This window comes from Lentinula edodes, assembly GCF_021015755.1.
Source record: "Lentinula edodes strain Le(Bin) 0899 ss11 chromosome Unknown C8R40scaffold_31, whole genome shotgun sequence".
NCBI lineage: Eukaryota > Fungi > Basidiomycota > Agaricomycetes > Agaricales > Omphalotaceae > Lentinula > Lentinula edodes.
In genome coordinates this window covers 153,947-180,117 of record NW_025764337.1, presented here as the reverse complement: position 1 = coordinate 180,117, position 26,171 = coordinate 153,947, and the positions used below count along the sequence as shown (strand labels likewise).

At 45.9% G+C, this 26,171-nt stretch overlaps 11 protein-coding genes across 11 annotated transcripts; 10 read left to right on the top strand and 1 right to left on the bottom strand.

Annotated features, from left to right (window-relative positions):
* Positions 1–435: 435 nt before the first annotated feature.
* On the top strand, positions 436–1,356 carry C8R40DRAFT_1162139 (snare-like protein; the record flags this gene model as incomplete). The annotated part of the gene is made up of 4 exons (XM_046230215.1): positions 436–676; positions 796–1,019; positions 1,154–1,264; positions 1,330–1,356. The coding sequence occupies 4 exons, from the start codon at positions 436–438 to the stop codon at positions 1,354–1,356; spliced, it is 603 nt and encodes a 200-aa protein (XP_046083551.1).
* Positions 1,357–1,598: 242 nt separating this feature from the next.
* On the bottom strand, positions 1,599–2,773 carry C8R40DRAFT_484492 (uncharacterized protein). The gene is made up of 3 exons (XM_046235215.1): positions 2,553–2,773; positions 2,209–2,478; positions 1,599–2,150 (listed from the first exon to the last, which is right to left on the bottom strand). The coding sequence occupies exons 1-3, from the start codon at positions 2,553–2,555 to the stop codon at positions 1,770–1,772; spliced, it is 654 nt and encodes a 217-aa protein (XP_046083550.1). The 5' UTR covers positions 2,556–2,773; the 3' UTR covers positions 1,599–1,769.
* A 71-nt stretch (positions 2,774–2,844) lies between these two features.
* C8R40DRAFT_483896 (uncharacterized protein) lies at positions 2,845–4,956 on the top strand. Its single transcript, XM_046235211.1, has 16 exons — positions 2,845–3,038; positions 3,097–3,174; positions 3,232–3,264; positions 3,328–3,424; positions 3,487–3,515; positions 3,571–3,601; positions 3,654–3,686; positions 3,744–3,820; positions 3,893–3,947; positions 4,008–4,118; positions 4,180–4,218; positions 4,284–4,343; positions 4,400–4,426; positions 4,487–4,527; positions 4,587–4,609; positions 4,665–4,956. Exons 1-16 carry the CDS (start codon positions 2,913–2,915, stop codon positions 4,822–4,824), a joined length of 1,020 nt encoding a protein of 339 aa, XP_046083549.1. The 5' UTR covers positions 2,845–2,912; the 3' UTR covers positions 4,825–4,956.
* C8R40DRAFT_1116911 (uncharacterized protein) lies at positions 4,857–6,463 on the top strand. Its single transcript, XM_046228636.1, has 7 exons — positions 4,857–5,515; positions 5,566–5,653; positions 5,710–5,999; positions 6,053–6,176; positions 6,238–6,293; positions 6,349–6,390; positions 6,442–6,463. Exons 1-5 carry the CDS (start codon positions 5,214–5,216, stop codon positions 6,265–6,267), a joined length of 834 nt encoding a protein of 277 aa, XP_046083548.1. The 5' UTR covers positions 4,857–5,213; the 3' UTR covers positions 6,268–6,293; positions 6,349–6,390; positions 6,442–6,463.
* Positions 6,093–7,679, top strand: C8R40DRAFT_484485 (uncharacterized protein). Its single transcript, XM_046235214.1, has 6 exons — positions 6,093–6,176; positions 6,238–6,293; positions 6,349–6,390; positions 6,442–7,031; positions 7,095–7,450; positions 7,508–7,679. The coding sequence occupies exons 2-6, from the start codon at positions 6,252–6,254 to the stop codon at positions 7,537–7,539; spliced, it is 1,062 nt and encodes a 353-aa protein (XP_046083547.1). The 5' UTR covers positions 6,093–6,176; positions 6,238–6,251; the 3' UTR covers positions 7,540–7,679.
* Positions 7,680–7,765: 86 nt separating this feature from the next.
* C8R40DRAFT_1071683 (uncharacterized protein) lies at positions 7,766–9,341 on the top strand (the record flags this gene model as incomplete). Its single annotated transcript, XM_046226365.1, has 3 exons — positions 7,766–8,089; positions 8,153–8,647; positions 8,700–9,341. The coding sequence occupies 3 exons, from the start codon at positions 7,766–7,768 to the stop codon at positions 9,339–9,341; spliced, it is 1,461 nt and encodes a 486-aa protein (XP_046083546.1).
* A 2,393-nt stretch (positions 9,342–11,734) lies between these two features.
* On the top strand, positions 11,735–14,521 carry C8R40DRAFT_1116861 (guanine nucleotide binding protein, alpha subunit). The gene is made up of 16 exons (XM_046228635.1): positions 11,735–11,956; positions 12,008–12,087; positions 12,152–12,188; positions 12,243–12,863; positions 12,917–13,035; positions 13,095–13,150; positions 13,208–13,238; positions 13,292–13,313; positions 13,379–13,383; positions 13,434–13,463; positions 13,524–13,603; positions 13,660–13,780; positions 13,848–13,930; positions 13,989–14,022; positions 14,078–14,123; positions 14,173–14,521. The coding sequence occupies exons 1-16, from the start codon at positions 11,796–11,798 to the stop codon at positions 14,177–14,179; spliced, it is 1,533 nt and encodes a 510-aa protein (XP_046083545.1). The 5' UTR covers positions 11,735–11,795; the 3' UTR covers positions 14,180–14,521.
* On the top strand, positions 14,515–17,168 carry C8R40DRAFT_1266852 (Sodium/hydrogen exchanger family-domain-containing protein). The gene is made up of 5 exons (XM_046233949.1): positions 14,515–14,972; positions 15,044–15,118; positions 15,170–15,246; positions 15,299–15,505; positions 15,563–17,168. The coding sequence occupies exons 1-5, from the start codon at positions 14,724–14,726 to the stop codon at positions 16,998–17,000; spliced, it is 2,046 nt and encodes a 681-aa protein (XP_046083544.1). The 5' UTR covers positions 14,515–14,723; the 3' UTR covers positions 17,001–17,168.
* A 343-nt stretch (positions 17,169–17,511) lies between these two features.
* C8R40DRAFT_1116854 (uncharacterized protein) lies at positions 17,512–19,389 on the top strand. The gene is made up of 5 exons (XM_046228634.1): positions 17,512–17,728; positions 17,812–17,872; positions 17,927–18,132; positions 18,329–18,715; positions 18,770–19,389. Exons 3-5 carry the CDS (start codon positions 17,953–17,955, stop codon positions 19,139–19,141), a joined length of 939 nt encoding a protein of 312 aa, XP_046083543.1. The 5' UTR covers positions 17,512–17,728; positions 17,812–17,872; positions 17,927–17,952; the 3' UTR covers positions 19,142–19,389.
* Positions 19,390–19,689: 300 nt separating this feature from the next.
* Positions 19,690–24,120, top strand: C8R40DRAFT_483287 (uncharacterized protein). The gene is made up of 6 exons (XM_046235209.1): positions 19,690–20,926; positions 20,983–21,070; positions 21,130–21,218; positions 21,283–21,325; positions 21,372–24,021; positions 24,073–24,120. The coding sequence occupies exons 1-5, from the start codon at positions 19,776–19,778 to the stop codon at positions 23,847–23,849; spliced, it is 3,849 nt and encodes a 1,282-aa protein (XP_046083542.1). The 5' UTR covers positions 19,690–19,775; the 3' UTR covers positions 23,850–24,021; positions 24,073–24,120.
* Positions 24,121–26,171, top strand: C8R40DRAFT_483288 (uncharacterized protein). The gene is made up of 5 exons (XM_046235210.1): positions 24,121–24,521; positions 24,596–24,754; positions 24,811–25,040; positions 25,098–25,479; positions 25,537–26,171. Exons 1-5 carry the CDS (start codon positions 24,340–24,342, stop codon positions 26,102–26,104), a joined length of 1,521 nt encoding a protein of 506 aa, XP_046083541.1. The 5' UTR covers positions 24,121–24,339; the 3' UTR covers positions 26,105–26,171.

Genomic DNA, 26,171 nt, shown 5'->3' with positions numbered 1-26,171 from the left:
CTCTCTCAAGCCGGGATACGAACACCTCAAACAAGTAGTATATTCAGGTTTATTCATCGCTATTCATCGTCATCCGAGCCATATACGTCCTGGGACCTCGAGAGCGTTGCTTGAGTTTTGTTTTGTTTCTTCCCGTGATGAGCTATGCTGGCATTATTGAATGCAGTACTTGGAGCGCCGTGACCATCAACAATGGAGCAGCTTGCAGCGAGCACACGTCCGCCACTGCGAGTATAGTCTGAGCTAGTCTGAGTTGCAGAAGGAGTGCAGAAAGGTAAAGAAGTTCAAGGACCTATGTTAGGTGTTAGGTACGTAATACTTAGTCAGCAATGTCGCGTTGTGTTGACCGACGGCATGAAGTACATACGCTTCTTTTCAGTTCTTCATTTACCCAGTTCTTCAGCTTGTTCCTTTCATTCTCCTTCACGAATCACCATGGTCAAGATCTATTCGATATCAGTCCTCGTCGCTCCTCCTTCGCAGCCCTCTACTGTACTAGCTACTGCGTCTGATTTATCACAATTCTCATTCTACCAGAAGGGATCTGTAGCCGAGTTTCTGGCATTCTTTGGGAGGACGGTAGTGGACAGGACCCCGCAAGGGCAAAGGCAGAGTGTTCAGGAAAATAACTATACAGCACATGTATATAATCGGGGTGGAGCAGAGCAGTTAGCTGGTAAGTTGGTCAACTCCATTACTCACAAATACATACGTCTTTATTCCAATTTATCGACGCTTACAACATTTGGACATTCCTTATGTCTTGAATGCTGATGAATCCACGTTGTCTTTCAGCCGTCATAATAACAGACCAAGAGTATCCCGTCCGGCCTGCTTTCTCCCTCCTTACCAAGATTCTCGATGAATTCATTGCAAAATTCCCGCAATCGTCTTTCGACAACTCCTCGTCTATCAGTTTTCCCGAAATACAAATATACGTGTCCAAGTATCAGGATCCAGCACAGGCGGATAAGATCATGCAAGTGCAGCAGGAGTTGGATGAAACCAAGATTATTTTGGTGAGTGTGACTTTTGCTACGATTCGCTGGATGGTGGCTTGGATAGCAAAGGGACTCAGTATGGATATTACCCCCATACATTGTTACGGTCAAACTGTACTGTGATTCATATATTCATCCGATCTTCCCAACAGCACAAGACAATTGAATCTGTTCTCGAACGAGGCGAAAAGCTCGAAACGCTCGTCGATCGGTCGCAGGCGCTCTCTGCGCAAAGCAAGATGTTTTACAAGACCGCCAAGAAGGTGAACACACATATTCCTTCGAACTGCACTATCCTCAAGACTGACGCAGTGCCACTTTCTCATAGCAAAACGATTGTTGCGTCGTCATGTAATTTAAATCGAACGACGAAGACACATCCACAGTACACGCTAAACTAAACCACGTGTGGTGACTTGTGCTCATCTTCGTGTCCGAGTTCCTTCCGTCGTAGCCCAGATTTCCGCCTACGATTTGACTTCATCTACCTACACCGTATCTCTCTCATTTCCTGTCCCCTTCGAGAATCACCGTGGATTTCAATTTTGGCTATATCCTATCCTTCCTTTCTCAATCTTCCTATTCCCCTACATATAATTTCTTGTATCGTATCAAGTACCCCGTATCGACATCAAATTCTGATCACAATAGCACTCACGTCGAGGTTTGCTAAGAGCGTCCTAATGAAGCCTCTCAATTTTATGCTGACTACGCGCGCAATACTATGTGGTCTCTAGTACGTTGTATAATGACGGCTCTCCTGTGAAGTTATGACCTTAACCCAGTCCCTTTAATAGGCGCAGAAGCAAAATCCCGGACAATAATCCCTCTCTCCTTCAAATCTTGGCGGATCTCCTCGGGACTCAGATCAAACTCTATAATCTCCGTGGGGGTTGGTGAAGGGCTATTTCTTGTGTGCTCCGTGTCCGTGTCCCGATCGCAGTTGTAGGAGGAAAAGTCGTAGCCTGGGATCGGGCACTGTTTTCTAGGATAGCACCTTGGGACATTGCTCCAGTCTGACGCCGCTATTGGCATCGATCCTTCGTTGCTACCGGAAGTGGCAGAAACGGGGACCGGGTTTCCAGACGAACTAGCACCGGAAAAGCGTGAGTTTGCCTTTGAAAGAGTGTACAATGTCTCGTCAGGTTGCTGCGGGATTGTTCGATGAATTTTTAGTGGGCAGTCAGGATGAGTTTTTCCGCTTTACCTTATCCGCTACTTCATTCTTGTTCATATTTGTATCCTGGTACATGCCAGTGACACCGACGTCTTTCCCGGTACCCATGTCTGAATCTTGGGGGATCGATTGGTTCTTGCTCGTGTGTTCGGGAAGCATGGCGTGTTCTGTCTTAGAGTTGGAAGGAGCCGTTGTTGAGGTGGAAAGGTAATGAGGTTCTGGTCCGTCTAGTCTTCTGTGAGGGATTTTTATAGCGCCATATTGCCACTTACATAACGCTTTGGCCTTCAGCGTTTTGACCTACAATTTGCCACAAGCAACACAATGGTCCATGACTAAAGTGAGCCTTAACAAGCCACAATGGATCGGATTACCATATTTGGTGGCACGAAGGTACGTTTCCGTTCTTTACGCAGGCAGGCACGCAGCAAGTTTCGAGGCTTCCCCTTCTAATTTGGTTTCTCTCTTCGGAGGACTTTTGAGGTATGTATCGCTCAGAATTCGTGGAGAACGCGATGAGACCCACAGCCACAATGGATGTTCGAAGGAAGGTGCATGCTTGTTTCATTCACCCTCATCTACTCCTAGTTACTCCCGCGTTGCTTGATATCATCTCTTGATCATGAGATGTTAACAATCAAACGATAAGTGTTGTTCTCTTATGGTGGTCATGATAAATTATTGATTCTGGTAGCTTCCAGCGCCCCCGCGTCACACATGCCCTCTTTTAAATAATGGCCTTGTTCATCATTTCCTTTCCATTTGTTGCTTTCTCTTTTCTCTCTCCATTCCGATTTTTTGCTGGACAGAAAATGGACACCCATATGACCACTGTTTTAGTGAATTCACAGATTGTGGCGGTGAGTATCATGGCCAGATCTGCATCTATTGTATTCATCCATCAACAGTATAGCAAAGGTGTCTAATTCCGAGTCACACCTGCATACCCCTGTGTACTCATTTGTGAATCAACAAGTCGCAATGCTTATGCTTCTGGTACAGTTCCAGTTTACTGTATAGCGTTGTACTGTGTTGACAGTTAATTCGCTGCAGACTTATGATTATCTGCTTTCGTTGGCGCAGGAAGTGAGCCCCACAATACGAAGAAATTTACAACACTCATGAATACAATATCATGAAATATACTAGGTCGCCTACGTGTGGCACTCAAAATGGGGAATAGTAGATGTCCTGTATTTGTTCTCTCGTTATTCTCCTTTTATCGACACTATATTGGCTGTGGAAGGTGTGTTACAACATGACTGAAGTGCCCGAGGTGATCCCCGACTAACAAGTGTCATGTTGTAGAGAGGCTGAATTTGGCAAACAGTATTGCGGTATAGCTGGATTGTCTTCCACGTCGTCTGCGTGTGTTGCTGACCAAATTCCCAGTCATGTAACCGAACCATGACTTTCAACATCAGTAAGGCTCAAATTTGCATACGTAGCTAGGAAGCTGATATTTTTGTTATGAGTTTTTGCTGGCTGCGGAGTAGGAATATCTGATCGTATGTGGCAAGCATTTTCAGCCTTCAATGATTCTAATGGTCGCAACACTCTGCCAGTAATACTAATCATCCGTACATTTGTCATGTACCAAAACTCTCGGAAGGTCCTTGCGATCCTCGTTCTGTCATGGGTTGTGAGTCAAAAGCCTCGTCATACCATTGGGGTTGAAGTTAGTGATTTCTCATTGATGGTTTCTGGACTGAAGATTGTCGGCGTCATAAATGTGGTGTACACACTAAGTTGGGCAAAATCGTTTTCAAGTAAGTATAGCTTGTCATGCTCGAACAAATATTGTGATTAATCTTAGACTGATGTGCCAGATGCGTCGTCATTATTGTCAGAAACACCACAAGGATTATCCCCATGCTTTGTAGTAGGAGAGAACAAAACTGGCTTGGTAACCTATATATCTCTGTTGGTCGCAGAAACTGGTGGGTTGAGTAAAATTATTGTGTTATAACGGGAATGTCCAAGAGAATTTCTGCTGTTTAGTGGTGGTGGCGTTGACGATATTGCAAGGATTGAAAAATTGTAAGCCCCATCCCATTTTGTTGAAAAGAAAGATTAATTGACCTACCCTTTCGACGTATGTACAGATTCAAAATGTAAATTGTTCACGGACGATGAAAGCATAGCCACGACGTTTTATCGCGACGGTGAGCACGATTTGTTCGTAAAAGGATGAGCAGGATTACTCACCATGCAATTCAAGGTATACTGTTTTATATATTCATACTGCGTAAGTTGCGGTATCATGAAGGGTTCGTCAGTAAAGAAATACTGAACGGTGACTTGGCAGCAATGACCTTGGGGAACGTTCTAGTATTGTCATTTGCACCTGTAAGTCACACAGTCTTGGAAATAGCCTTCAGTAATTGTAACACCTCCCTCTACCTTAGCCCGAACTTCAAATCCTTGAAACGTACGTGGTTCAAGATCTATGGTTGTCACACATTCCATATTTGACGAGTATCCAGTCCATTGCGTGTCATGCATTCAATACTGTGTTGTAGGCTCGTTGTCCACGTCCGTCAAGTTGCACAGGCTGTACATAAGGTCGAGGATAGTCTTGAGGATATGAGTTTTCGGAGCAATGATAGCGACAATGACACCAGTCGTCGTATTTCGGAGGTATAAGCTTCGATAGCTGGGGCTTCTGCACACAATATACACTTCATAACTGGATAACGTGCTGCGAGTCAGTGTTAATATTAGTCCTGTGGTTATACAATGGCACACGGCGGCCTACACTGCCGCAGCGCGTCGGTCTTTCAAACCGCCGTCTGTTTGACAATTACAGCTTCCAGGGAATGGAAGGAAAAGAACTGGCGCACCCAGAATTTCAAAGCTCTTCGTGTTAATTGTTATGAATCAGTGTGCCAACAGTGTGGTGGCAGTGAGTGCGACACCCTTGTGCGACGGCTTTGTGCGGCTTGTAGTTAGTCGCGGATAAAAAGCCCTCTTGACCTTGTTTATTCATTCTCAGACTCCCTCGGTTTTCCAACGCCCATCCTGTTACAGATCTAATGTCTACATCCACCCTTTCGCAGATTCGTTCTTCAGCTTCATATCATCTTTCTCTTCTTCAAACGCTTGAATCACTACAATACGCACCTTCTGCCCTGAATCAGCAATCGAAATACTTGCGCGATTTGCAGGCCGAGCTGGCTTCTGTGAAGAAAGAAGTGAAGCAACTGGGTGAAAAGACCAAGAAGGAAAGGAAGGAACATGAGGAGCTAAGGGACTCAACTACCCGAAGGCTAGCAGCAAGATTGAAAGGAAAGTCAGGATTGGAGAAATTTGAAGCCAAGAAGGAAAAGGAAGAAAGGTTCAAGGTGTTTTTCTCTCTGGGGGAGGTTATTCTTACGCATACGGTAGGGAATACGTTGTGGCGTTGGAAAACGAAATGCGCGAACGAGGTAAACAGACGATGTTAGAGAATATGATTGAAGAGGCGAGGAAAGTGGTAAAACTATTTCTCAACGTCTTCTATCTCTTCAGATCCCTCACGGACTTGAGTAGAAATCGGATCTCGAAGAAAAATCCAATCGATTAGAGTTAACTAAGAAGGAGTTATCGAATCTCTATCATCAGGTCTTCGATGGTCCAACATTAGAATTCCCCCGTGACGATGTGCTTGAACGAGAATTGGCCTCCGCGCAAGCAACGTATGATCGAGTTCAGGCCGTTCTAAATTCACATTCCCAAGCTGTGAATCTACTTGGACAAGCAGATAAGATGCTGGGGATGTCATTAAAGAAGATGGATGAGGCTTTAGGCTATTCAACCTGGGATATCTACGGTGGCGGCAGGCGAGTCTCTTTGCTTGACATTCGCTCACTCTTTCTAAATCGCCTTCGTTCAGTATTTCCGATATGATGGAGCGCGATGCCCTCGCTAACTCTGCTGTGTACGCGGCCAAGGCAGAAATGCTCCTCAATCAAGCCCGGAGCACATCAGGCGATGTTCAGACCATTGGGCCATTGAGGGTACATGATATGTGAGACTCCTGCTACCCTTCAGTCGAGCTAATCGATAGATCTTTATTAGATCTCTCTTCGGAGATGTCTTTTTCGATAATGTGTTTTCCGATATCAGGGCGCATCGTAAGCTGACTTGGCTCTCTATACCCACTTCAACAGCTAATGCAATTCAGATAAGATACAGAGTAACAGAGATGAGTTAGCGGCTGCACATAAGAGGGTATGCTCTTGTCTTCTTCGTGGGGTCTTTGACTGACTAAACTCCCTTCAGCTGAAAGGACAACTTCGCGCCGCCCGCCAACGCGCTCAGCTTGCAGGTGCTGATGTAGTCGAAGCAAGTGAGGTGTTAACAGAATGTAACAAAGAACTGGAAAGGTATAGGAGAGAGGTGTTTCTCAGGAGTTCGGGAGGTGAAAGTTTCGACCCCGCAATATCTACAGGGCTACAACACGGACAAGGAAGTGGAGATGACGTGGACAGAGACCTACCTGCCCCACCGCCGAGTTATGGCGAGACATCGAATACCACCCACATATCATCCGACACTCTCGTTGCCCGTTCGGACAATCCACAGCTATTCGGTCCCCCGAATGCCTCGTCGAGGAACCCCGTCCTAGCATCCAATGTTGATCTCCTGCCTTCCGACTCACCTCCTGGATTCACGAGATACGCTCCACCACCTGGTCCGCCTCCATCTGGACCTCCTCCACAAAGACCTGGTAGAATGTTATCCTCTCCTTCGGCATCGACGTCGCCGACTGGGAGGACGCAATCCATGAGAATGCCGGAACCATCTTTTTCCTCGATCTCTCCACCAATCTCTTCATCAGTGTCTCTATCGGTAGCGTCACCAAATTCTCCGTACGTGCCTCGTCCCCGGAACGGACCGGTGTCGGTGTTGCCACCTTCTCATAGACGCTCAAGATCGTCTGTGTCTGCTCATTCACCGACATCTGGTCTCAACGCAGGCTCTTCTTCAACGCCTAGTACACCTGGCTTGATTGATGCAAGTGTACACAGGCGATCTAGGTCGTCCGTTTCCACCTCTCGGTCTACTCCAAATCAACACGAAGGGACTTTGTCTTCCCCTAAGCTCGAGTCTGAGTCCAGCCAGGGCTCCCCAATGCTCTCACCTCCTTGTGGTCCGCTTCCACCCTCTTCCGTTTCAATCGACAGTAGTACGTCAGTTGGGCAAGGAATAGCGGGAGGCGGCAATTCTTCTAACCTTCCCAGCCGTTCGGTGTCACCCGATACGTCTATTCCAGCGCATTGGGGAAATAGTGAGTCTTCTTGAATACTGTGATTCTATAGACCTTATTTTTTTGTCACTATTTTAGGAAATCCCTTTGCGGCTATGATGTTGGAATAATTTACCCATGATCTATTTTGTATACTACATACTACTTGTAATTTATCAACCTATACAGTAAGTATAACGACCAGTCTTGTCCTTTTTAACCTACTCTATGTACATATATACTACATATAATGCAGAGCTGATGCAGAGTGAATGAAATATCGAGAACCGAGCGCCAATGTTCCATACAACGATAGCATCTATTTCCGGACCGGGAATCTCTTAAACCACAACCTCGATGACCTTACCAACGCTGCCTTTCGACATTCTTCTCCTTATCCTGGAATACCTTCCTCTCCCTGATACTACGTTGTCCCGCCACATCCGCGACGATACCCCATATAATCATGGACAGGCACAAAACGCGCTATACTGTTGCTCTCTCGCGAATCGGGAGCTAAGCCAGGCAGCTGGGATGGTGCTTTACCGTTGTGTGAGGCTGGACATTCGGAAGAAGTCAAAATCTCAGCAGATAGCCGCAGAGTCTAGCTGGTCAAACCAGAAAGGCACACCTGAATCTCGCAATGAAGAAGCTGATGAACATGATTATGGCCTTCCTGCGGTTCGTCTTTTTAGATACATACAAATGATCTTCTGCTGATGAAATATAGGTACTTCTTTACAGGCACCTCATCCCTTGTTATCTGCTCTCAATTCAACCCTTCCAATCAACTCTTATATGTATGTCCAACACTTGCACATAACAGGATATCTGTCCACTCTTCCCCCTGGATCTTCCAGCAATCGACTTCCAATGCTACTAGCTGATGCAATACATCTCTTCACTTGCGGATCCCATGCCAAACTCCAAAGTCTGCGCTTTACGCCGCAGGATTGTCACCCCCAGACTTTTGTTCAGAGCTTGAAAATCTTGTCGGAATTCCATCGAGAGGTCGGATCGTCTCTGTGCCTCAGCGAACTACATCTGAATCAACACGCGTTTGACGACGAAAACAAGACAAGACTTTTGGCGCAGATTACAGGACTCAAGAAAATTACACTTGAAAATCCTACGCGCGTACTGTTGCAGGCGCTTGTTAGTGACAATAGAGAGAGTAACTCCTCGAATAAAGGCTGGTTGTATCATCTTCAAACGGACCTGGTCGAACTTCATCTTCTGGTATGTGTCTGACTTTGGACACTCACATCCTGATATCGTAATTATTATCCAGAACAATTGTGGCTCAATTACACCAGGAGTATTACACTCTTTTATACCCTATCTATCCAACCTCGAACGTCTTACGCTGGGGATTTCATATTCTCTCGCTGACAAGGATGTTTTCGTCGCACTATCCAAACTGAAAAGACTGAAAAGCATTGGTGTGCGATGGTACCTTCAACTTAACTCTCCTCCGCCCTCGATTTTCATTGAGGAATGGCCGCTTCCTGCACTCGAGATATTCCAGGTGGGGTATTCCTCTCGGTCACTTCGAGCTGCGCTTCCTCGCAGCAACATTTGCAATACTTCTTCAACCCATACACATATGCGTGTCTCTTCTGCGTCTTCTGAACTCGACGAGACGTCGGACGGGTCAGATGTTTCATGTCCTCTGTGCTCCTGGGTCTTGAAAGTTACTGCCGGCTCACCTGCATTGGAAGAGGTCGTATTTGTAGATGAAGATGACGGGGATGGCGAATATGAGACAGACGATGAACAAAGTGACTTTGACAGTGAAGTCGAGGATGGACAGGTTCAAGCCCAGGCAATCAAAAGGAATATGTGGATGATGCTGGGAGGTATAAACTTAGGGGAGAGCATTATCGAAGAAGAGGAAGAAGACCTAGACCACTTCCCCCAGATAGATTCTTAACGAATGTTCGGAATGGAGTGTCAGCTCGATTGGTGTATGCTATAATCGCATATACTTCATTCATTGATGCAGAGATCTAGGTGAGTCTCGCCATCTTCGCACATACAACTTCTAAATACTATCTGTCAGACCTACTTCACTGTTGTACATATATGTACATCTGAAACTGTTACAGACTGAGAGATATCTTTCCCTATGTGCACCAGGAACCCACTAGAAGAGGGATCATAGCAGTGTACGGATAAATTCAGTTATGTTCTACCATTCGACGATCTTCGAAATTTGGACTTCAACCCACACGTTCATACCACTCAGTTCGTGTATACTTACCCCAGTCTATCACTTTACTTCTTGACGCCGACACCGGGGCCAAACTACTGGCAGGCTATACATATTCGATCAAGCGAGAAAGTTTCTCGGTTAGAGTTGACTGATGCATCCTTGATCAATTAGTATTCAACTACAAAGGTGAAGGAGCAGTAAGTACAGTCAGTGACATTATTACAGCTGTGAGCCCCTTTCTCATAGGAATGATCATCACTGCTTTTCTTATAATTAGCAGGTCGTCATTCATGGGACTCCCGTTTAAAATCCATGTTCATCGTTGATTAAGATACGATAGTGGGTTTGATAAGGTTATCTCCTTAGAAGATCGTCTTCAAATACTCTATGCCTGATACTCTATGCCTGATACTTAAGTCAGTATCATAAGGCCTTTTATGTACGTGCATTGCCTATAAAAATGTCACCAGGCCCGAGGATGTGCTGAAATTTCATCGGTATGTTTTCTTGTGACCGAAGTCCAAGCATTCATTTGTCATGCATGTGATCTTCACTGATTGTGGCGTACTAGTAGCGATCCATCCCAGAAATTAAGAAAACCCACAAGACTCGAAGGGCAATCAACTGGCAATCAGCTGCAACTCTTCGAGAATGTCAGTATGTCTCCAGCCGAGGATCGCTATCCGTAGTCGGGAAACAAAACATTTTCCTAAATCTAAACCACTTTGAAATAACTAAGTACGACGAAAGGAAAAATTCCCTACCATAGACGATGATTGCTCCCGAACCCGACGTGTTTCTCACTACCACCGGAACTTAGGAATTACCTTTATGATGCGCGACCAACCTTCCATTTCATCATCCAAAATTTCAAAGTCCGAGTAAGATCTCATAGTAGCGTCGAGCGATGGTATCCAAGGTGTACCTCCTGCTCTCAGTGGCTCTCTTCTGCATTTTTCTTCCCCGGGAAGCGCTCGATTTCCGGCACGTATGTTTACAGCTTCATCATCTACCTTTATCCACCCCGGTCCTGTGAAGGGAAACAAGGTGCAACAACAAGCCGTTCTAACCTGTTCTTATCTTTTTCAGATGAGCATTTTGGTGGCGATGAATATCAAAGCCGCCACTCAGTGTGTCGTATGTACATACTACATAGTATTAGTCGATTTCTGATGATCTCTGTTCACAAGGTCCCACAATTCCGGATTGAGTGCGGACTCTTGCAACATACGATCCCGAATGACAACGAATAAGTAACCCATGGCCAGTCTGTCACTGGCCCATCGACGTCGGTAATAAGCGGGAAGACTAAGCAGTTATCATCCATTTTATGTATATGCGTAGGGCTATCCAGGCATTGATGAATTACAGAGTGTAGGAGGGGCCTTGACTAGTATCGGTAGCTTTCATTGGCTACTGCTTGCTGTGTAATTGATTTTAACGACTCGAATGTCCCGTTCCTACGTCTCTCGCAGCTTTTGAGTAAGTAACATCATAAAATAATATTCCAATGGATCATACGAGCTGTATACTTAACCTGATCCCATCCGTCCAAAACATCTGAATGGCAATATTTCGCTGATATGTAAGATTCCGAACTATTCGATGCGCTTCCTTCTCCCGCTCATTCAACACTTACTCCATTCAGGGCTTTGGGATCCTGGTCTGCTTATACCATATTCAAGGCTGCGGTGATAATTTGCGCCTCTATATTATACCTTTTTGATGCAAATTCAGAATCAGCAACAATTCTGATTGTAGCGGCCATCGATTTAAGCTGCAACAATCCGAGGTTGGAACCAAATATCTTAGGGAATACCGACGAAGATAGTGTTTAAATCGAATTTCTGTAAACTCGAGTTTTCCGTATATGTTGTACAAGCCGGATAAAGGTCCGACAAGGTACTTCCCAGTTGTGAAAATACTCAGAGCGGACTACTTCTGACTATTTTGACTGAGAAAGTGCACTCAGCCCTTAGCCGAGTTTCCAGGTTTGCAGTTTTGAGTTCTTGCCGTTTATTGAGAAATTAAGATACATCGATTCAGCATCGATTCATAGGTAACGATTCGTCGTGGCGCAATATGTAAGGGCCGATATCTTATCAACTGGAATGCCGGAACGGACGGGCAGTGCCTGAAAAAATCAATTAACTTCACTGCTTCTTATAATGAATGGAAACTTTGTGTGGACATCTTTCGACTTTCGTCCCTCCTCCTCTGATGAACGCTGCAGACTTTGACCCGTTAACGTTGGCCATAGCGCCACCGCCAAACGAAACTCCTACAGAGCGTGCAGACAGGGAGCTCGCTGAGGCAGAGGCTTTGAGGATTAGGTGTGTGACCTGTGTCTATCCATCAATCGTTTACTGAGTTCATACTTCAAGCAATGAGATAGACGAGCAGCTCAGAAAAGAAAGAGAGAATGAAAAGAAGAAGAAGCGGCCAGTGAAATTATTGCTATTAGGTGAGCATTGCTCATGGCCAATATGGATGACTCTTATTCAATGATAAATGTGTTTCATCGGTAGGACAAAGTGAAAGTGGAAAAACGGCTACTTTAAAGAAGTGCATCACTTCGTTAACCTTTTGCTGAGGCTCCTGTAATAACCCTTTTTACAGCTTCCAGCTGACTTACGCAAAACGAGAATGGATAGCTGAACGAAACAATTGGCGAGCAGTCATCTTCCTCAACCTCGTCAGAAATGTGAACAATATTCTGGACATTCTCAATCGAGAAATGGCCGCGGCCTCTTTACCTTCCCCTGATTACATCGGAAGCAGTGACGAATCTTCTGAGGACATCAATTCTTCCTCGAGGCCTCGGCTCAAATTTAAAGAGAAACATCGACTACTAAAACTCCGGTTGGGCCCTCTGCGACGGATACAGACTGATCTTGAGCGTCGCTTTGGTGCAACTGCTCTGGAGCCCCAGTCAACTTCAATCACAACTGCCGCACCTTTCGGTAGTGAAGAATCACAGTCAAGTCGCCAGTCATCGAAAGAGTTCTCTATCAACTCCAGTAACGGATGGAAATCAGCTTTTGAGAAGATCCGAGCAATGAGGGCGGCCGCACGCGCTGATGGAGATGCTCATGCTCTGCGACGACTGCAAGAAACAGACGATGAAATTGCCGAAGTTATTGCGGGCTGCCGTGATGATGTGAAGGCCATCTGGGAAGATCCAACCGTGCGAGAAATGCTGAGTCGAGGCAAGACACGCGTGGAGGACTCCGCTGGATTGTAAGCCGCGCGATGATTATGTTGTATAACTGACACGACAAATCACATCTCAGTTTCCTCAACGACGTGGACCGTATAGCTGTTAGCAATTACGAGCCAACAGATGATGATGTTATTCGAGCCCGGCTACGAACTTTGGGAGTTCAAGAATACAGGTTCATTTTCGAACATGGTAAGTTCCACACTAAACTCCCTTCTACTGTTTCAATATTGAATTAAATGTACTATTAGGTCGCACTGCTGGACAGGAGTGGAGATTGTATGATGTTGGTGGCACTCGTAGCAGCGTAGGATCACTTCTATCGCCCGTGATGACTCTTATATTGACCCTTTTCTGGTATCAGCGCGCCGCATGGTGGCCTTATTTCGACGATGGTACATCACCTTTGTTCCATTCCGCATATATGTACACTCACGCCCTCTTGCAGTAAACGCCATCATCTTTCTTGCGTGAGTGCACCTTCTTCAACACGACCACGTCTGATCCATCTTGTCATACATTGCCGTTGCCACAGTCCCAGTAAGTTATATTTATTTACGCCACAATACTCCACACTCATTTTACACCAGTATCTTGTTTCGATGAAAAGCTCGCAGAAGGTATGTATTTTTTCACAGTTGTTGTGTTGTCTATTGGAAACTAATTCGGCCGTGTATCAGATCGCCGGGTGAACCGTCTTGAAGATAGCTTCTTGTTATGGCGATCAGTCTGCGATTGTAAATTGCTCTCAAGGACGCAGGTATGTTCAAACTGGTCGCATCATCACGCAAACTAACCGCTTTTTTTTGGAACTAGCTAATATTATTCCTCAACAAATGTGATCTCCTGCAGGCAAAATTACAGCGTGGAGTAAGGATACGAGACTCTGTACCTAGTTTCGGGGATCGACGGAACGATATCTCAACTGCTACCAGATGTAGGCGTATTCGCTTGATCTAGTCCTGTCACAACTGAGCCGACTTTGTATATTTGCCTGTGTACAGACTTTCAGCAGCATTTCAAGGAGATACTGAAGCAATATTCACCTGTACAGCGCTCCTTTTTCGTTCATTTGACATCGGTCATTGTGAGTATCTTAACGAGGTCGGATCTTTGTCTTTCGTTCACCTCTTGCCTTTTCACAGGACACCCGTTCCACTGCTGTTACCTTAGGAGCAGGCAGGTTCTACCTTTGTCTTTTGATGTTGTCGTTCTTACTATGTTCCCTGCTCAGTTGAAGAATCTATTCTCAGAGATCATCTGCGTCGCGCGGATTTAATGTAGGATTGTATTTTGAATTTTGAGTGAATTCTTGTTGATTTATCGTAGGCCCTAGGCCGTCATATCTATACATCCATAGTGTATCTAATTGTTCATATATCGTTGTATTGTTATTCTTCAATAATTTATACCAGCTTCACTTCTTTGATATTTTAGTTATTCCTTGCTGGCTTTGTACCGTATTGCACTTGTCATATGGAATAATCCCAATGTATATGATGTTGATAGAAATTCGACTCGGTCATACCACTGTAACCTCACTGGCTCTCACTGGCACCAAAAGAAAAGGATATGGATGGAAAATGCATGAGGTGATTTTGAGACTGTACTTGGTATGCGAGTTGTGCGTCTGGCTCCTTAAAATGGTGCCTTCGTCAACAAGACTCCGGAGTCAACAGTCTGAACTTCTGAATCTCCCTCCTGGTACCTGGATCCTGTTCCAGGATGTTGCTGACGTAATATTATTATCGGGCGCTCTTCCGACCAGACCAATATTCTCAGTCTGAAACTCAACAACCACCTCACGTCCCCACCTGGTTTTTGTGTACTCGAGATTCTCGTTCTGGCTCAACGGCTGGCCGCCGTCTGCATCTCTCATTATGTTCTCACCTACTGCTGCTGCTGCCACGCCGTCACCATCACAAATAATACCTGAAGATGAAGAGTATTACTCTTCTTGGTCATTATTTCTGGTCTGTATGCTTCTAATTCTCTCTCTCTGGACCTCCTACTATCTACAAATCAAACGTATACGTGCTGTACACGAAACTTTGGTGTCAATATTTGCTGGAATGGCAGTAGGACTTATAGTTAGACTGGCACCGGGAACCGTAATCAGGGAAATGCTGGTAAGTTCTCATAATATCTCTAAACTGGAGATTTGGTATCATGATGGACCCTTACTCCTCTTACCATGCAGACATTCAAGCATACGCTGTTTTTCAACCTTCTCCTTCCACCGATTATCTTGAACTCGGGATATGAGCTCAAGCAGGCAAGCAGATTTGAAACATTCTCTCCCCATCGCTTCTCAACGATCTAACAGGAAAACTTCTTCCGTAATTTCGGATCCATCCTCACATTTGCATTTCTGGGGACTTTCATTTCCGCAGTTGGTGTAGGGTAAGTCTCTGTACACATTCTTCGGTCCCAGCACTCAAATGTTACAGGACAGTGTTCTCGTTTACATTTACTCTTTCCTCGGGCTTGAGTCTCTGGATATAACCCTACTCGAATGTCTAACGTTTGGCTCAACCCTCTCTGCCACCGATCCCGTCACTATTTTGGCTATTTTCAACCAGTATAAGGTCGATCCTAAGTTGTATACCGTTATATTTGGGGAAAGCTTGCTGAATGATGCTGTCAGTATCGTCATGTACGAGTGAGTATACCTTGGCAACTCCCACATGAATCAAGTTACATCTTATCTCATTGACAGAACACTTACGCGCTTTCACGGCACGGAGATATACCTGTCGTCAATCTTCCATGGTGTCGGCATCTTTTTACTTTCATTCAGCGTGTCCATGGCCTTGGGAGTAGCATTCGGTCTTGCTACGTCGCTTTTGCTCAAGCATTCGTCACTCAACCTCTTTCCACGTATCGAGTCGTGCCTAGTGGCCTTAACGGCTTACACTTGTTACTTTTTCTCCAATGGTTTGTCTATGTCAGGCATAGTATCTCTCCTATTCTGTGGCATCACACTCAAGCATTATGCCTATCATACGATGTCCCGCCGCACACAGCGTACCACGAAGTACATATTCGCCACTCTAGCCCAGTTATCGGAAAACTTTATCTTCATATATCTTGGTCTGGCACTCTTCACTAGCGCTCCGACCTCGGAGAACGTTACTAGCTATGTGAAACCCCTCTTTATCACCATCACAACCATCGCTGTTGTATTTACACGATATGCTGCCGTTTTTCCTCTGTCGGAGGCCATCAATTTCTTCCAGAAACATGCTCGAGGCCAACGAGTAGAAGAGCTGCCTCATTCTTACCAGATGATGTTGTTTTGGGCTGGATTGAGGGGCGCGGTTGGGGTTGCGTTGGCAGCTGGATTTCAAGGCAATAACGCCAACATTTTGCGCACAACGGTTCTCGCTGTCGTCGTGCTGACTGTCCTCATATTCGGTGGGACCACGGCAAGAATGTTGGAAATTCTGGGCATACGTACTGGAGTGGAAGATGAAGCTGCTAGTGATAGTGACGATGAGGATGGTGTGATGCTTGGAGGCGGTAGTAGATGGCCGAGGCGGAGTACATCCTTGAACGGTGGCCGATGGGGCGGATATTCTGATGAAGAGCCAAGTTACTTAGCCAACGCTCAAACTTTCGCGGGAAGGATAGGATCGCATTATACATCAAACTACAATCACCACACCTCCAATCCTATTCCGCCTATGTCTCCTCAACATGGCGTATTTTCCGCCGCCTCTTCAGAGTCAGACTCTGACGCTGAAGTGCTTCCCCTTGCTTCAGCATCACGGGATCCGTCTTCTTTGGGAAACCCGCCACACAGTGCTCCTCCCCATCAAACTACATTTGGCGAAGACGGGAAATGGTTCCAAGCATTAGATGAGAGATATCTTTTACCCTTGTTTTCGAACGCCACCGCTAGCCGAACATTCCACGCTCGGCGAGCTAGACGGAGTCTCGGGCCATCTGGATCCAACGGATTATTGGGTGGGAGTGCGATTGGTACTCCGGCAGATAGCGAGGATGAAGGAGAAGGAGGTCATGAGATGGATTTAGGTCATTCTGCGACGGTTGCTGGAGTGGGAGTAGGTGCGAATAGTGATAGCAGGATAGAGAGGGGCCTTGCGAGTCCGATGTTGAGAAGTTCGACATCTTCTGAAAGTCGATCGCCGTAAAGAAGTAACTTATGTATTCAAAATTAAACCCATGTAATGGTTTTTATGATTTGGTTATCTCTGCGTATTTCTTTTGTCGTGTATTCGTTGGGATTGACTGATACTGTAACTATCATTTTCTGTGACTTACAGTATACATAGAACGTGCAATAGCTTGCAATAGATTTCAACTCTCTCTATGTCAGTAACCACAGCGGGAAGACCGATGCCGGCGAACCGTGAACGTCATCGATAGATAAAATGAGTACACGTGTAAGCCTCAAGTCAGGACCCCAGATTGTCCCAGAATACTACGCTGTATGGAAGCCAGTTTTAATTGGATTGGGTTCATTGATACAGCTACATGAGCAGATAAGCAGTGAGAGCTGCTTCTACACCTACCGAGAAAGAAAGCCAAAGAACATAGAATAACTGGACTGCAGAGTGTTACCAATTTTGGGAAAATTTGAGTTTGTGGCGGTGCCAGAGGAGTCAGAGGTCCTGAATGAATCAGGTAAAAAAGGCGTGATGCGCCTGAAATTCATGTGACGGACCCCCCCAAAGTCACTGGATCCCCCATACCTCAAGTTGTGCAACGCGCCGGAAATACATCTGCTCCTCCTCGTACTTTCGCCATTTAGTCATCTATCCCCGCTCTATTACTGCTCGGTCTTTTTAAGTACCTCACAGGGCTACTAGACTTCGAATCTAGCCTTGCGAAATAATCGTCTACTTTCTCTCAACGATAGGTGAGTGCTCTGTTCTTCCAAATCACTAGCAGTGAGGACACTGTACAGAAATCTATACTGATATAATCATCATCTATTAACAGACGGAGACTTTAGTGACTGCTGGACCAGACAGCGGGCTCACTCGTTACTAGGATCTTCGAGGTGAGCGTTGATTTACTGGTCTATCATCTCGACTAACCTTTTTACTTCTTTCAGAGTCGATTCTCCATACTTTTCCGACAATGGCTCCAACCACAACAGAATCCCCCATGTCCCATCAACAACCCGCTGGCTCACCTGCTCAGGCTCCCTCGAGCTCACCTGCCAGTCTTCCTCTCGACCTTTCGACTGTTCAATTCCCTCAACTAGACAGAAACCAAATCATGCAACTTCTGACCCAGATACCTGGAGTCTTCAGTAAGGTAACAAAGATTAATTTGATCCTCCGATACTTCATCCCAGACGTCTTCCATTGAGGATCTTCTCTACTCCGTTTATCTCTTTTTCCGCCTCCCGACCATCTACTCCACACGTGATCGCGATATCGATATCACGCTCTCCCTCGCATCGTTTTCCATGTGACGTCCCCAAAGAACGTAGAACTGACCTCCCGCTTAGCCTACAGGAGAAGGCACTGAAGACGCCGCCAAGACACTTTCCAATCTATCTCAACAAGTTGCTTTCGTTAACGCAAGTAACGCCGCCGCTCAGCATGCTGCAGTTGCTGCTGCTGGTGCCCTTCCGCATGGTATTCCCCAGTCAACACCGTTTCCTGGAATGCCAGAACCGGGACCCTCTTCACATCCCCGGGGACCTCCGAATCTTGGTCAGATCAGCGGAATGTCGGGCGCTCCTGAACAATCTCAGGACGAAGAAGACGGTGACGGTGGTGATCAATCCCCTGAACCACCCAATGTTAATGCACCGTCAGGAGGTAGACGAGGTACAAGGGGTGGTGCAGCTATGGGTAGTGAGGAATGGAGCAGACAACGGAAAGATAATCATGTAACGTGTTGCTCTCTCAAAATACGTTCTCAGAATGCTCAAATATTCGTACAGAAAGAAGTCGAACGCCGTCGTCGAGGGAATATCAACGAAGGAATCAACGAGCTAGGTCGTATCGTCCCCAACGGCTCTGGTGAAAAATCTAAAGGGGCTATCCTGTCTCGCGCTGTGCAATACATACATCATCTGAAAGAGAACGAGGCCCGGAATATCGAAAAGTGGACACTGGAGAAGCTGCTTATGGATCAAGCAATGGGTGATCTTCAGGCTCAGCTTGAGGAGATGAGAAGATTATGGGAGGAAGAACGTGGTCTTCGGCAGCGGGCCGAGTCGGAGTTGGATGTCCTACGAGGTGCGAAGACGGGCACGAAGAGAGCGAATGAGGATGACAATGAGGACGAGGCAAAGAGGCAGAGGACGGAGTAGGATTAAACTGATTTCGTCTCGCTCTCACTATCCCTTTCTACATGCATGTTATTCTCTCTGAATTCCTTTTGAAGTTCTTGCTGTCTTTTTAAATTTTGTGCTTCTGTTTAAATACCATGATCAGTATCGTTGTATTATATAGTTGTCGATGTTGAATTTTCCATTTTCTCCTTGTGCCTTGCTCTAATTCTACCTCTTCCGCCACTGTTTCCCTATATATATGGTTGGCAATCTCTAAGTTCAGTGTCGATGGAATACTAATTTGAATAAGCAGTGACTCAGCCTTAAAGCAGAGAATGTAATTTAGACGCCGAAGCCATTTCCACTTCCACTAGCTAAGGCTTCCGCTCAGCTTTCACTCACATCATTTTTATTCGTAGGCAGCATTTTATATTGGCCTTAGTACTGTTGGAGAATCGTGGACTATGCACGGCTTTTCTGAATTCCTGCTCTGTGTGTTCACTATATCTGGTCTGTCATCGTACATGCCTCATCCACGATTTCCTCACAGCCTCACACCTATGATTGACTGGCAGCTGTCAGATATCGGTACATAGTGGCACACCGACCAGGGATCTATGATACTCTTAGAGTCTTACCATAAGAACAAAGTTGTGTCTTGATACCGAGGCCAATGTCAACATCAACACCCTGGTTATCGAATTCTTTCACGACCTCCAGTCAACTAGATGTTGATTCGGCAGCTCTGTCTTCACTTCTCCAAAACACTTCTTTGAGCTCGACGTCGAGCGAACTAGGTTCCTCTGGTCACTTTGCGAGCTTTGTCACCCTCGTTTCAGGTCTTGAGCAAAGCTTGCACAACGAAGATCCGCTTTTTCTAGACCTTGACGTTTCATTCAACCCGAATCGCACCCTCATCGCTTCTGGCGCGTCTTCTCGCGTGGAAAAAGCAACCTGGAATAGCAGTAACTTCAAGGGTAAATTCAACAAACGATGGGGAAACTCGGTTGCACTCAAATTTACACGATATCATACCGACACTCATCGGACCGCCACCAATTGGAAACACCTTTTATCTGAGGTTCGGGCTCTACTCCATGAGCCCATCCGATATCATCCGAACATCGTTCGACTATTAGGAATCAGTTGGGGTGCAACGGACGGAATGCGGTCCAACTTCCCAGCATTGGTTTTGGAGTTGTCGGAACTCGGGACGCTCGCACACCTTCAAATGAACGAGAGCGAGAGCCTCTCTTTCAACATCAAGAAAAAACTGTGTTGGGATGTCGCGAAGGGTATATCCATCCTCCACGCTTGTGGCGTCGTTCATGGCGATCTGAAACACGAAAACGTCCTCGTATACCCTAATCGTGATTCTGACGCTACGGTCAAGTACGTCGCCAAGATTTCCGACTTTGGCGGGTCTGTAATGGACCTGGGGGTTGATCAGTTTCGGACACTATATACTCCCACCCAGCTATGGTTAGCTCCCGAATTCTTCGTCAAAAGCCATATGTCGGAGGGTGAATTGAAACTTACCGATGTGTATGCGTTAGGTCTTCTAGTGTGGAGGACCATTATAGATGGTAAAAACCCATACCAGCAACTTGTTTCGAATGCAGAGCCTATGCTCGAATCACAGATTTATGAGCTCAAATCCTCGAACGAGCTGATAAGCATGGCAAAGGAAAGCGTACTGCATCACGAGCCTAGCATTGCTCCTGATGGCATTCAGATCCTGCACTATATATTCGACAATACTATTCAATGCGCACCGTCCTCAAGGAATCTTGTTCGTACAATTGCTGCTTTACAAGTAAACAAGTGTGTTAATCATTCATTTACACTGTTCGAACTAGTCACTGATTGAATGTGAGTAGAATTTCAGAAACGGAGGAATTATTAGAAAATGCGCGCAAGAAGAACGATGAACACAATGAGCTTCTTAAAAATAGGGTACTAGTTCCCGTAAGCTTCCCTCTGTTATCCCCAGCACTATTTTACTATATACTTATGCATGTTTCCAGGGTCAACATGGGCTGACACAGGATGGCCTAGGTGTTTACCTAGCCCAAACGAATGCGACCACTGGAGATTATGATTATCAACACGCAGGGTAACTTCCCGTTCATCATGCGCTCTATAATCACCTATCCTCATTATTGATATCTGTCATTCAGGCCAGGCTTTCGCCCCACTATCCGTCCTCCACCCCAGGGAGAGGTAACACTTTTTTTAATGCATCTTTTTGCTGTTGAAAATTCTGTAGTTTCGTTTCGAGCCCCTTCGCCTCAAAGCAGTCCTCAACTGGAAATGTCAAACCATGCTCATACATGATCTCGAAGCGGCCGCTCTCGTCGATCTGAAAGGTACGGACAAACCCTCCGCACCAACTCAAATGATTCCTGCCATCGCAGGCTTTCATACCTTCAAATGTTATTGCTACGAATTTGGAACCAAGTTCGATAGCGTGAAAGCTTGCCACTGGCTGAAATTTACTGCTTCTTGTGACGTGGAGTGTCTAGAAACCAACCTCGCCCGCGCCTGGTGTTGGAGATTTCACAAAACTTTCAACGTTGACTTGGATATGGATTCTTCCAAAACCCTTAGTTGGCTACGCTGGGCTATCGACAAGGGACATCGGAAATGCATCTTGGAAGGAAATTCGATCCTTCAAGATTTGATGCCAGGCCCCGAAGTGCGTGCTTTCCATGGAAAAGAACTCCTTGACTCGTATCGTTTGTTATCCACGTGTGGCGGTGGTGTCGGGATGCCATTCTTTGTTCCCGGAAAGCTGCGGAGGTTGTATCACATGGACGATTTTGCTGCACTAGAACAAGATATTCAAGCTGAATTGACTTTTCGTGGAGTTCAGTCCGTCGATGAGATTTACGTCAACAGTCGAGGAGATGGCTTACTTCATATGGCTGCAGCTCTTGGTCAACTAGGTACCTTGAAGTACCTTGTTGAAACCCACCACCCGAATATCAATAAGGCAAATTCGTCTCGTGAGGAAACGCCGTTAGTTTCCGCCTGCCGAGGTGGACATCTAGCCTGTGCATTATATCTCCTCGATCTCGGGGCAACACCTGAAGGAGATCGATTCAGTTTAGAAAGACCATTATGGTGGCTATCCTCATTCAAAGAAGACGAAATTCCAAGAATCGCTGCTCGGCTTGTCATGGCTGGTGCAAGTCTGACATTCCCCCAGTCGCCCTCGGAATTCTCGACTCTTGCATTAAGCAGAGGACAATTACGGTCGAAGTATGTTTGGGCCGATTATGACAACTTTTTACTTCTCCCTGCTTCCCCTTTGTCGAGAGCTGTCATGATGGAGAGCTTGCCCGCTGTTAGAGCTTTATTGACTCTCGGGGCACATCCCTTGGAAGGATATCGCGACCCGAAGCTGAAGCCTAACACTGGCCTCTCAGTGTGTCCGATGGTCGTTGCAGCAGCTTTGACGCATTCGGATATACTCCAAGTATTGCTTGATCATATTGACTCAAGGACCGCGAGACCAATTCGCCTCTTCTCTGAAATAAAGATGTTAGAAATGGCTTTGGATAGCAAAGTCACCATAGGAGATCCTATGTCCGTGGATCGTCGAGTCGCGAGGCTCGGACCAGCATATCAAGAGTCATTGACTTCTACTTTGCGGATCCTTCATGACAGGGAAATTTGTTTCCAGCAAGAGGACGATGAAGCGACAAAACAACTTGTGGCAAAAGGTTCCGCTGACATGCTATACCGTCTTGCTTCTGTCGGACAGATCGATATTCTCAGAATCTTGCTCCAGTTGGGGCATCCTGCAAGGGGATACGCAGAGGTTTTCCCTATCGTTGCCGCTGTCCAGTCGAATAATGAACCCATCTTTCAACTTTTGGTTGACTACGGAGCCGATCCTACCGTGCTCTATGATTTTCCAGCCCTCAGGAGAAAACGAACTCTTCTTCAAGTTCTCGCTGAACGGCCTCATAACACTATAACAGGCATCGGTATTGCTCAGGCTCTCCTTGAGAAAGGTGTTCCGGTCGATTTTGTCAATCCGGGTGGTCTCGACCAACAAGAATCGGATTTGATTGTGTCTCGGCCCGCTTTCAGCTCTGCAGTTCTAAGACAAGATTTCGAGCTGGCAGATCTATGTCTCAAGCATGGTGCGAATGTGGACCTGACTTATGTTCACAAGGCCAATGTTGCAAAAATCACCGTCCTCGGTGAGTTGGTTTGCAACCCTACAGAGAAAAACCAGGATTCGCTGCAATATTTGCTTGGATTGGAGGTATTTCCATCATACATCGTCAGTCCAACGGTTGGTTGGAGTGTGCTCTTCCACGCTTCGTTTTTCTGGGCAACCACAGATATGCAAAGACGAATTCTTGGACAAATGGTCCGGATGATTGTTGCTAAGGATATCTATTCGTCTGAAGAAGTCATGCGCTATGCACCACACGCACAAGTCCAGGCTATCGGGTTCCCATTTGTGTTAGCATTAATGGGAAATCTTGAAGTCTTCACAGCGTTGTTGGATTGTATCCCCCGAATATCACAGAATCCTCATTTGTATTTTGAATACGAAGGAGTGAAGCTTTCGTTGCTATTAAGGGCTATTATAGCGAAGTTTCCTCAGCTTCCAGAGCATATTTTGGCAGCCAACAGTAATTTGGGTATCGCCAATGACAAAACCATGGATAATGAGTGGATGGAGAGATATAAATTGATTTTGTATCGACTGGAAGAGCAGCAGTAGAATTTCTATGTATTTGGCCCACTTAAATGTGTTGCAGCACACAGCGCTGGAATACGAAGGTCAATGCTGAAGAGCGGTGACCTTCGAATTCCGGGAGGATAAACTACGTTTATCTATTATGTCCATATAGTAACGTTCGCTTGTGAGTCGTACGTTCGCACTCTAACAAAATGTGAGTGTTGCTGCAAAAAAAAAGTTGTATATTCACGACTCGATTTTCAAGCTGACAGTACATTATGATGTTATTCTTTCATTGGCCCAGCCGGAAAAGACAACTAGCCAATTCTGTGGAAACTTTCTCAATCATTCAGCCCAACGATGTCAGGGCTGTGTCTTACTTGCCTTCGTAGTGCAATCTCTGTTATTTTATGCCGTATTTGACACAGGGGTCAGTATATGGTGGTCTTCGCATTGAATCCTGAAGGTATAAATACAAGGGAATCATGGTACATATAAGCAGACTGTCGACAGCGTGAATTGACTGGGCATTATGGCCTCGAATGGCGTCTCCACTGATTTTGAGCTCTTCCCCGAGCCTCCGTTGCTTGCGCCACCAAAAGCGCCACCTCGAATGCCAGGTGCCAATTCGAAAACAACTGCGGTTCTTTTAGATATCCTGAAAGAAAACCATGCGAAATGGCATATTTTCTTCGACGACGATGGACGGCACAAGTAGGTTCTACCTATTGCTTAACTTCTATAACTTTTTATGTGTTTTAATTGATGGTTTCTGTTTCACCTTGAAGCCACATCACCCACCAACTATTGGCAATTTGGGCTTTTGGAGCTCACCAGGATCTACTCCGAGGAAGCTACAATAAAAACATACCTCTCCAACGCCCGAAGCCAGAAAACACACACCTAATTACATCTTCCAATTTCAATGATCATCTTGGAGACAAGACGTATGCAAAATCTATGATTTTTGTCCCGGACTGATCAGCCTGAAAATTCATTATAGATATTATTCCGCTTATCTCGCATACTTCGACAACGTCGTTCGAGAGTACAAAGGGGATGCAGCATTGTTGATGGAAAAGTACATATTTTCCCCCGAGGTCAATTTTGCGAGTACTACAGAAAGCGGGCGATCTCCCCAGATGCTTTGTCGCTTTCTTGCCTCCATTCTGCATCCCCTCATCCATTTTGGCTATGGCGTCGAATTCGGTCTACCTGGAATGATGAGTGAAGGTAGGGCAGTGGTTTAACATCACAGGAATCACTAACTCATCTGCTGTGTGTATGCAGGTTTAGCCCAGACCGCTATTCACGATGTGTATATGGCACCTCTGATCCCAGAGTCGCTGTTCAACTTCGTTTCAAATGTACCGAACAACCCAACTACTGACAGTCCACCTGTGCATGCATTTACCGTGGTAGCCCGCATTCTGAACGATCCTCAGTTCAAGATTCCCGGGACCCAGTTTTTTGAGACTTATTACCAGCTGTTGGATAAACATGCTATGGCGTTAGTCGAGTACGCGAATGAATGGACTGTGGACGCCCAGAAACTTGCTTCCGATTCAAAGGAAATCGATAGGAAAATCGAAGAACTCCAATGGACAAACACAATTTTATATGCTGTGTCAGGCTATCGAAAGGACAAGGAATTCAATGCTGATTTCATCTAGTACGTCCTGTGACGCAGATTCATTTCATTGAAGTCTTTGAACATACTTTGGCATAGCATGCACCTAGTAACCTCCGCTCTCTTCCTGCCTATCCTTGCTGCCGGTCTAAGTCCTACCTCTCAAGTCCTACTCCTTCGGACATACTTTACCATCTCTCTTGCGTGGTGGATCATTAATGGACGTTCGCATCCTGACATTGTGTCGTTTATGAGCGCGGAAGATTCTGTCAATAACAACCAATCTCATCCTATAGCCCCAGGGCCTCAACCTCCAACACACCCCCATGCTCTCTCGTTCTCCTCTCCATCTTCATCATCTGCTCATACCACCACAGCGATTGCTTCAACACCAAATCCATGGCTATACCTCATCCAACAAGCTTCGGTCCACCCAGATGATCATTTTCCAAAATTGATCCGTGCTCTGATGCATTTCGCTGTTATGTATGGCGGGAGGGAGGCTAGCAGTGACTCGCAGGTAGATTTCGCACAAACAGAGCTCCCAGGAGCGCAGATGCTTGATGGAACGTTGTTTGTCAGGGCAGCGGCGTTGACTGCGAAAAGGTTGGAAAATATTGTCCCGGACGAGTACATCGCGTACTGGGATCGGAAGGGGTATTTTTAGGTAGAATTGTCATTCAGTACCGCTTTGAACCGTGAGAACCATAATCGTCATGCCCGTGAAGTTCCTA

Bases quoted from the DNA above. Each gene is read 5' to 3' on its own strand.
- C8R40DRAFT_484492 (XM_046235215.1), bottom strand. The intron at 2,151-2,208 runs GTAAAGCGGAAA...ACAATCCCGCAG, and splicing joins AGAATGAAGTAGCGGATAAG to CAACCTGACGAGACATTGTA.
- C8R40DRAFT_483896 (XM_046235211.1), top strand. From the start codon at position 2,913: ATGGCCTTGTTCATCATTTCCTTTCCATTTGTTGCTTTCTCTTTTCTC. The intron at 3,039-3,096 runs GTGAGTATCATG...AGTATAGCAAAG, and splicing joins TGAATTCACAGATTGTGGCG to GTGTCTAATTCCGAGTCACA. The intron at 3,687-3,743 runs GTATGTGGCAAG...ACACTCTGCCAG, and splicing joins CGGAGTAGGAATATCTGATC to TAATACTAATCATCCGTACA.
- C8R40DRAFT_1116911 (XM_046228636.1), top strand. From the start codon at position 5,214: ATGTCTACATCCACCCTTTCGCAGATTCGTTCTTCAGCTTCATATCAT. The intron at 5,654-5,709 runs GTAAAACTATTT...GGACTTGAGTAG, and splicing joins TTGAAGAGGCGAGGAAAGTG to AAATCGGATCTCGAAGAAAA. The intron at 6,177-6,237 runs GTACATGATATG...GATCTTTATTAG, and splicing joins AGACCATTGGGCCATTGAGG to ATCTCTCTTCGGAGATGTCT.
- C8R40DRAFT_484485 (XM_046235214.1), top strand. From the start codon at position 6,252: ATGTCTTTTTCGATAATGTGTTTTCCGATATCAGGGCGCATC. The intron at 6,391-6,441 runs GTATGCTCTTGT...AACTCCCTTCAG, and splicing joins TAGCGGCTGCACATAAGAGG to CTGAAAGGACAACTTCGCGC. The intron at 7,451-7,507 runs GTGAGTCTTCTT...TCACTATTTTAG, and splicing joins TCCAGCGCATTGGGGAAATA to GAAATCCCTTTGCGGCTATG.
- C8R40DRAFT_1116861 (XM_046228635.1), top strand. From the start codon at position 11,796: ATGGAAACTTTGTGTGGACATCTTTCGACTTTCGTCCCTCCTCCTCTG. The intron at 11,957-12,007 runs GTGTGTGACCTG...TCATACTTCAAG, and splicing joins GCAGAGGCTTTGAGGATTAG to CAATGAGATAGACGAGCAGC. The intron at 12,088-12,151 runs GTGAGCATTGCT...TTTCATCGGTAG, and splicing joins AGTGAAATTATTGCTATTAG to GACAAAGTGAAAGTGGAAAA.
- C8R40DRAFT_1266852 (XM_046233949.1), top strand. From the start codon at position 14,724: ATGTTCTCACCTACTGCTGCTGCTGCCACGCCGTCACCATCACAAATA. The intron at 14,973-15,043 runs GTAAGTTCTCAT...CTTACCATGCAG, and splicing joins CCGTAATCAGGGAAATGCTG to ACATTCAAGCATACGCTGTT. The intron at 15,247-15,298 runs GTAAGTCTCTGT...GTTACAGGACAG, and splicing joins ATTTCCGCAGTTGGTGTAGG to TGTTCTCGTTTACATTTACT.
- C8R40DRAFT_1116854 (XM_046228634.1), top strand. From the start codon at position 17,953: ATGGCTCCAACCACAACAGAATCCCCCATGTCCCATCAACAACCCGCT. The intron at 18,133-18,328 runs GTAACAAAGATT...CCTCCCGCTTAG, and splicing joins TACCTGGAGTCTTCAGTAAG to CCTACAGGAGAAGGCACTGA. The intron at 18,716-18,769 runs GTAACGTGTTGC...ATATTCGTACAG, and splicing joins GACAACGGAAAGATAATCAT to AAAGAAGTCGAACGCCGTCG.
- C8R40DRAFT_483287 (XM_046235209.1), top strand. From the start codon at position 19,776: ATGTCAACATCAACACCCTGGTTATCGAATTCTTTCACGACCTCCAGT. The intron at 20,927-20,982 runs GTGTGTTAATCA...GAATGTGAGTAG, and splicing joins GCTGCTTTACAAGTAAACAA to AATTTCAGAAACGGAGGAAT. The intron at 21,219-21,282 runs GTAACTTCCCGT...TCTGTCATTCAG, and splicing joins TATGATTATCAACACGCAGG to GCCAGGCTTTCGCCCCACTA.
- C8R40DRAFT_483288 (XM_046235210.1), top strand. From the start codon at position 24,340: ATGGCCTCGAATGGCGTCTCCACTGATTTTGAGCTCTTCCCCGAGCCT. The intron at 24,522-24,595 runs GTAGGTTCTACC...TTCACCTTGAAG, and splicing joins GACGACGATGGACGGCACAA to CCACATCACCCACCAACTAT. The intron at 25,480-25,536 runs GTACGTCCTGTG...ACTTTGGCATAG, and splicing joins TTCAATGCTGATTTCATCTA to CATGCACCTAGTAACCTCCG.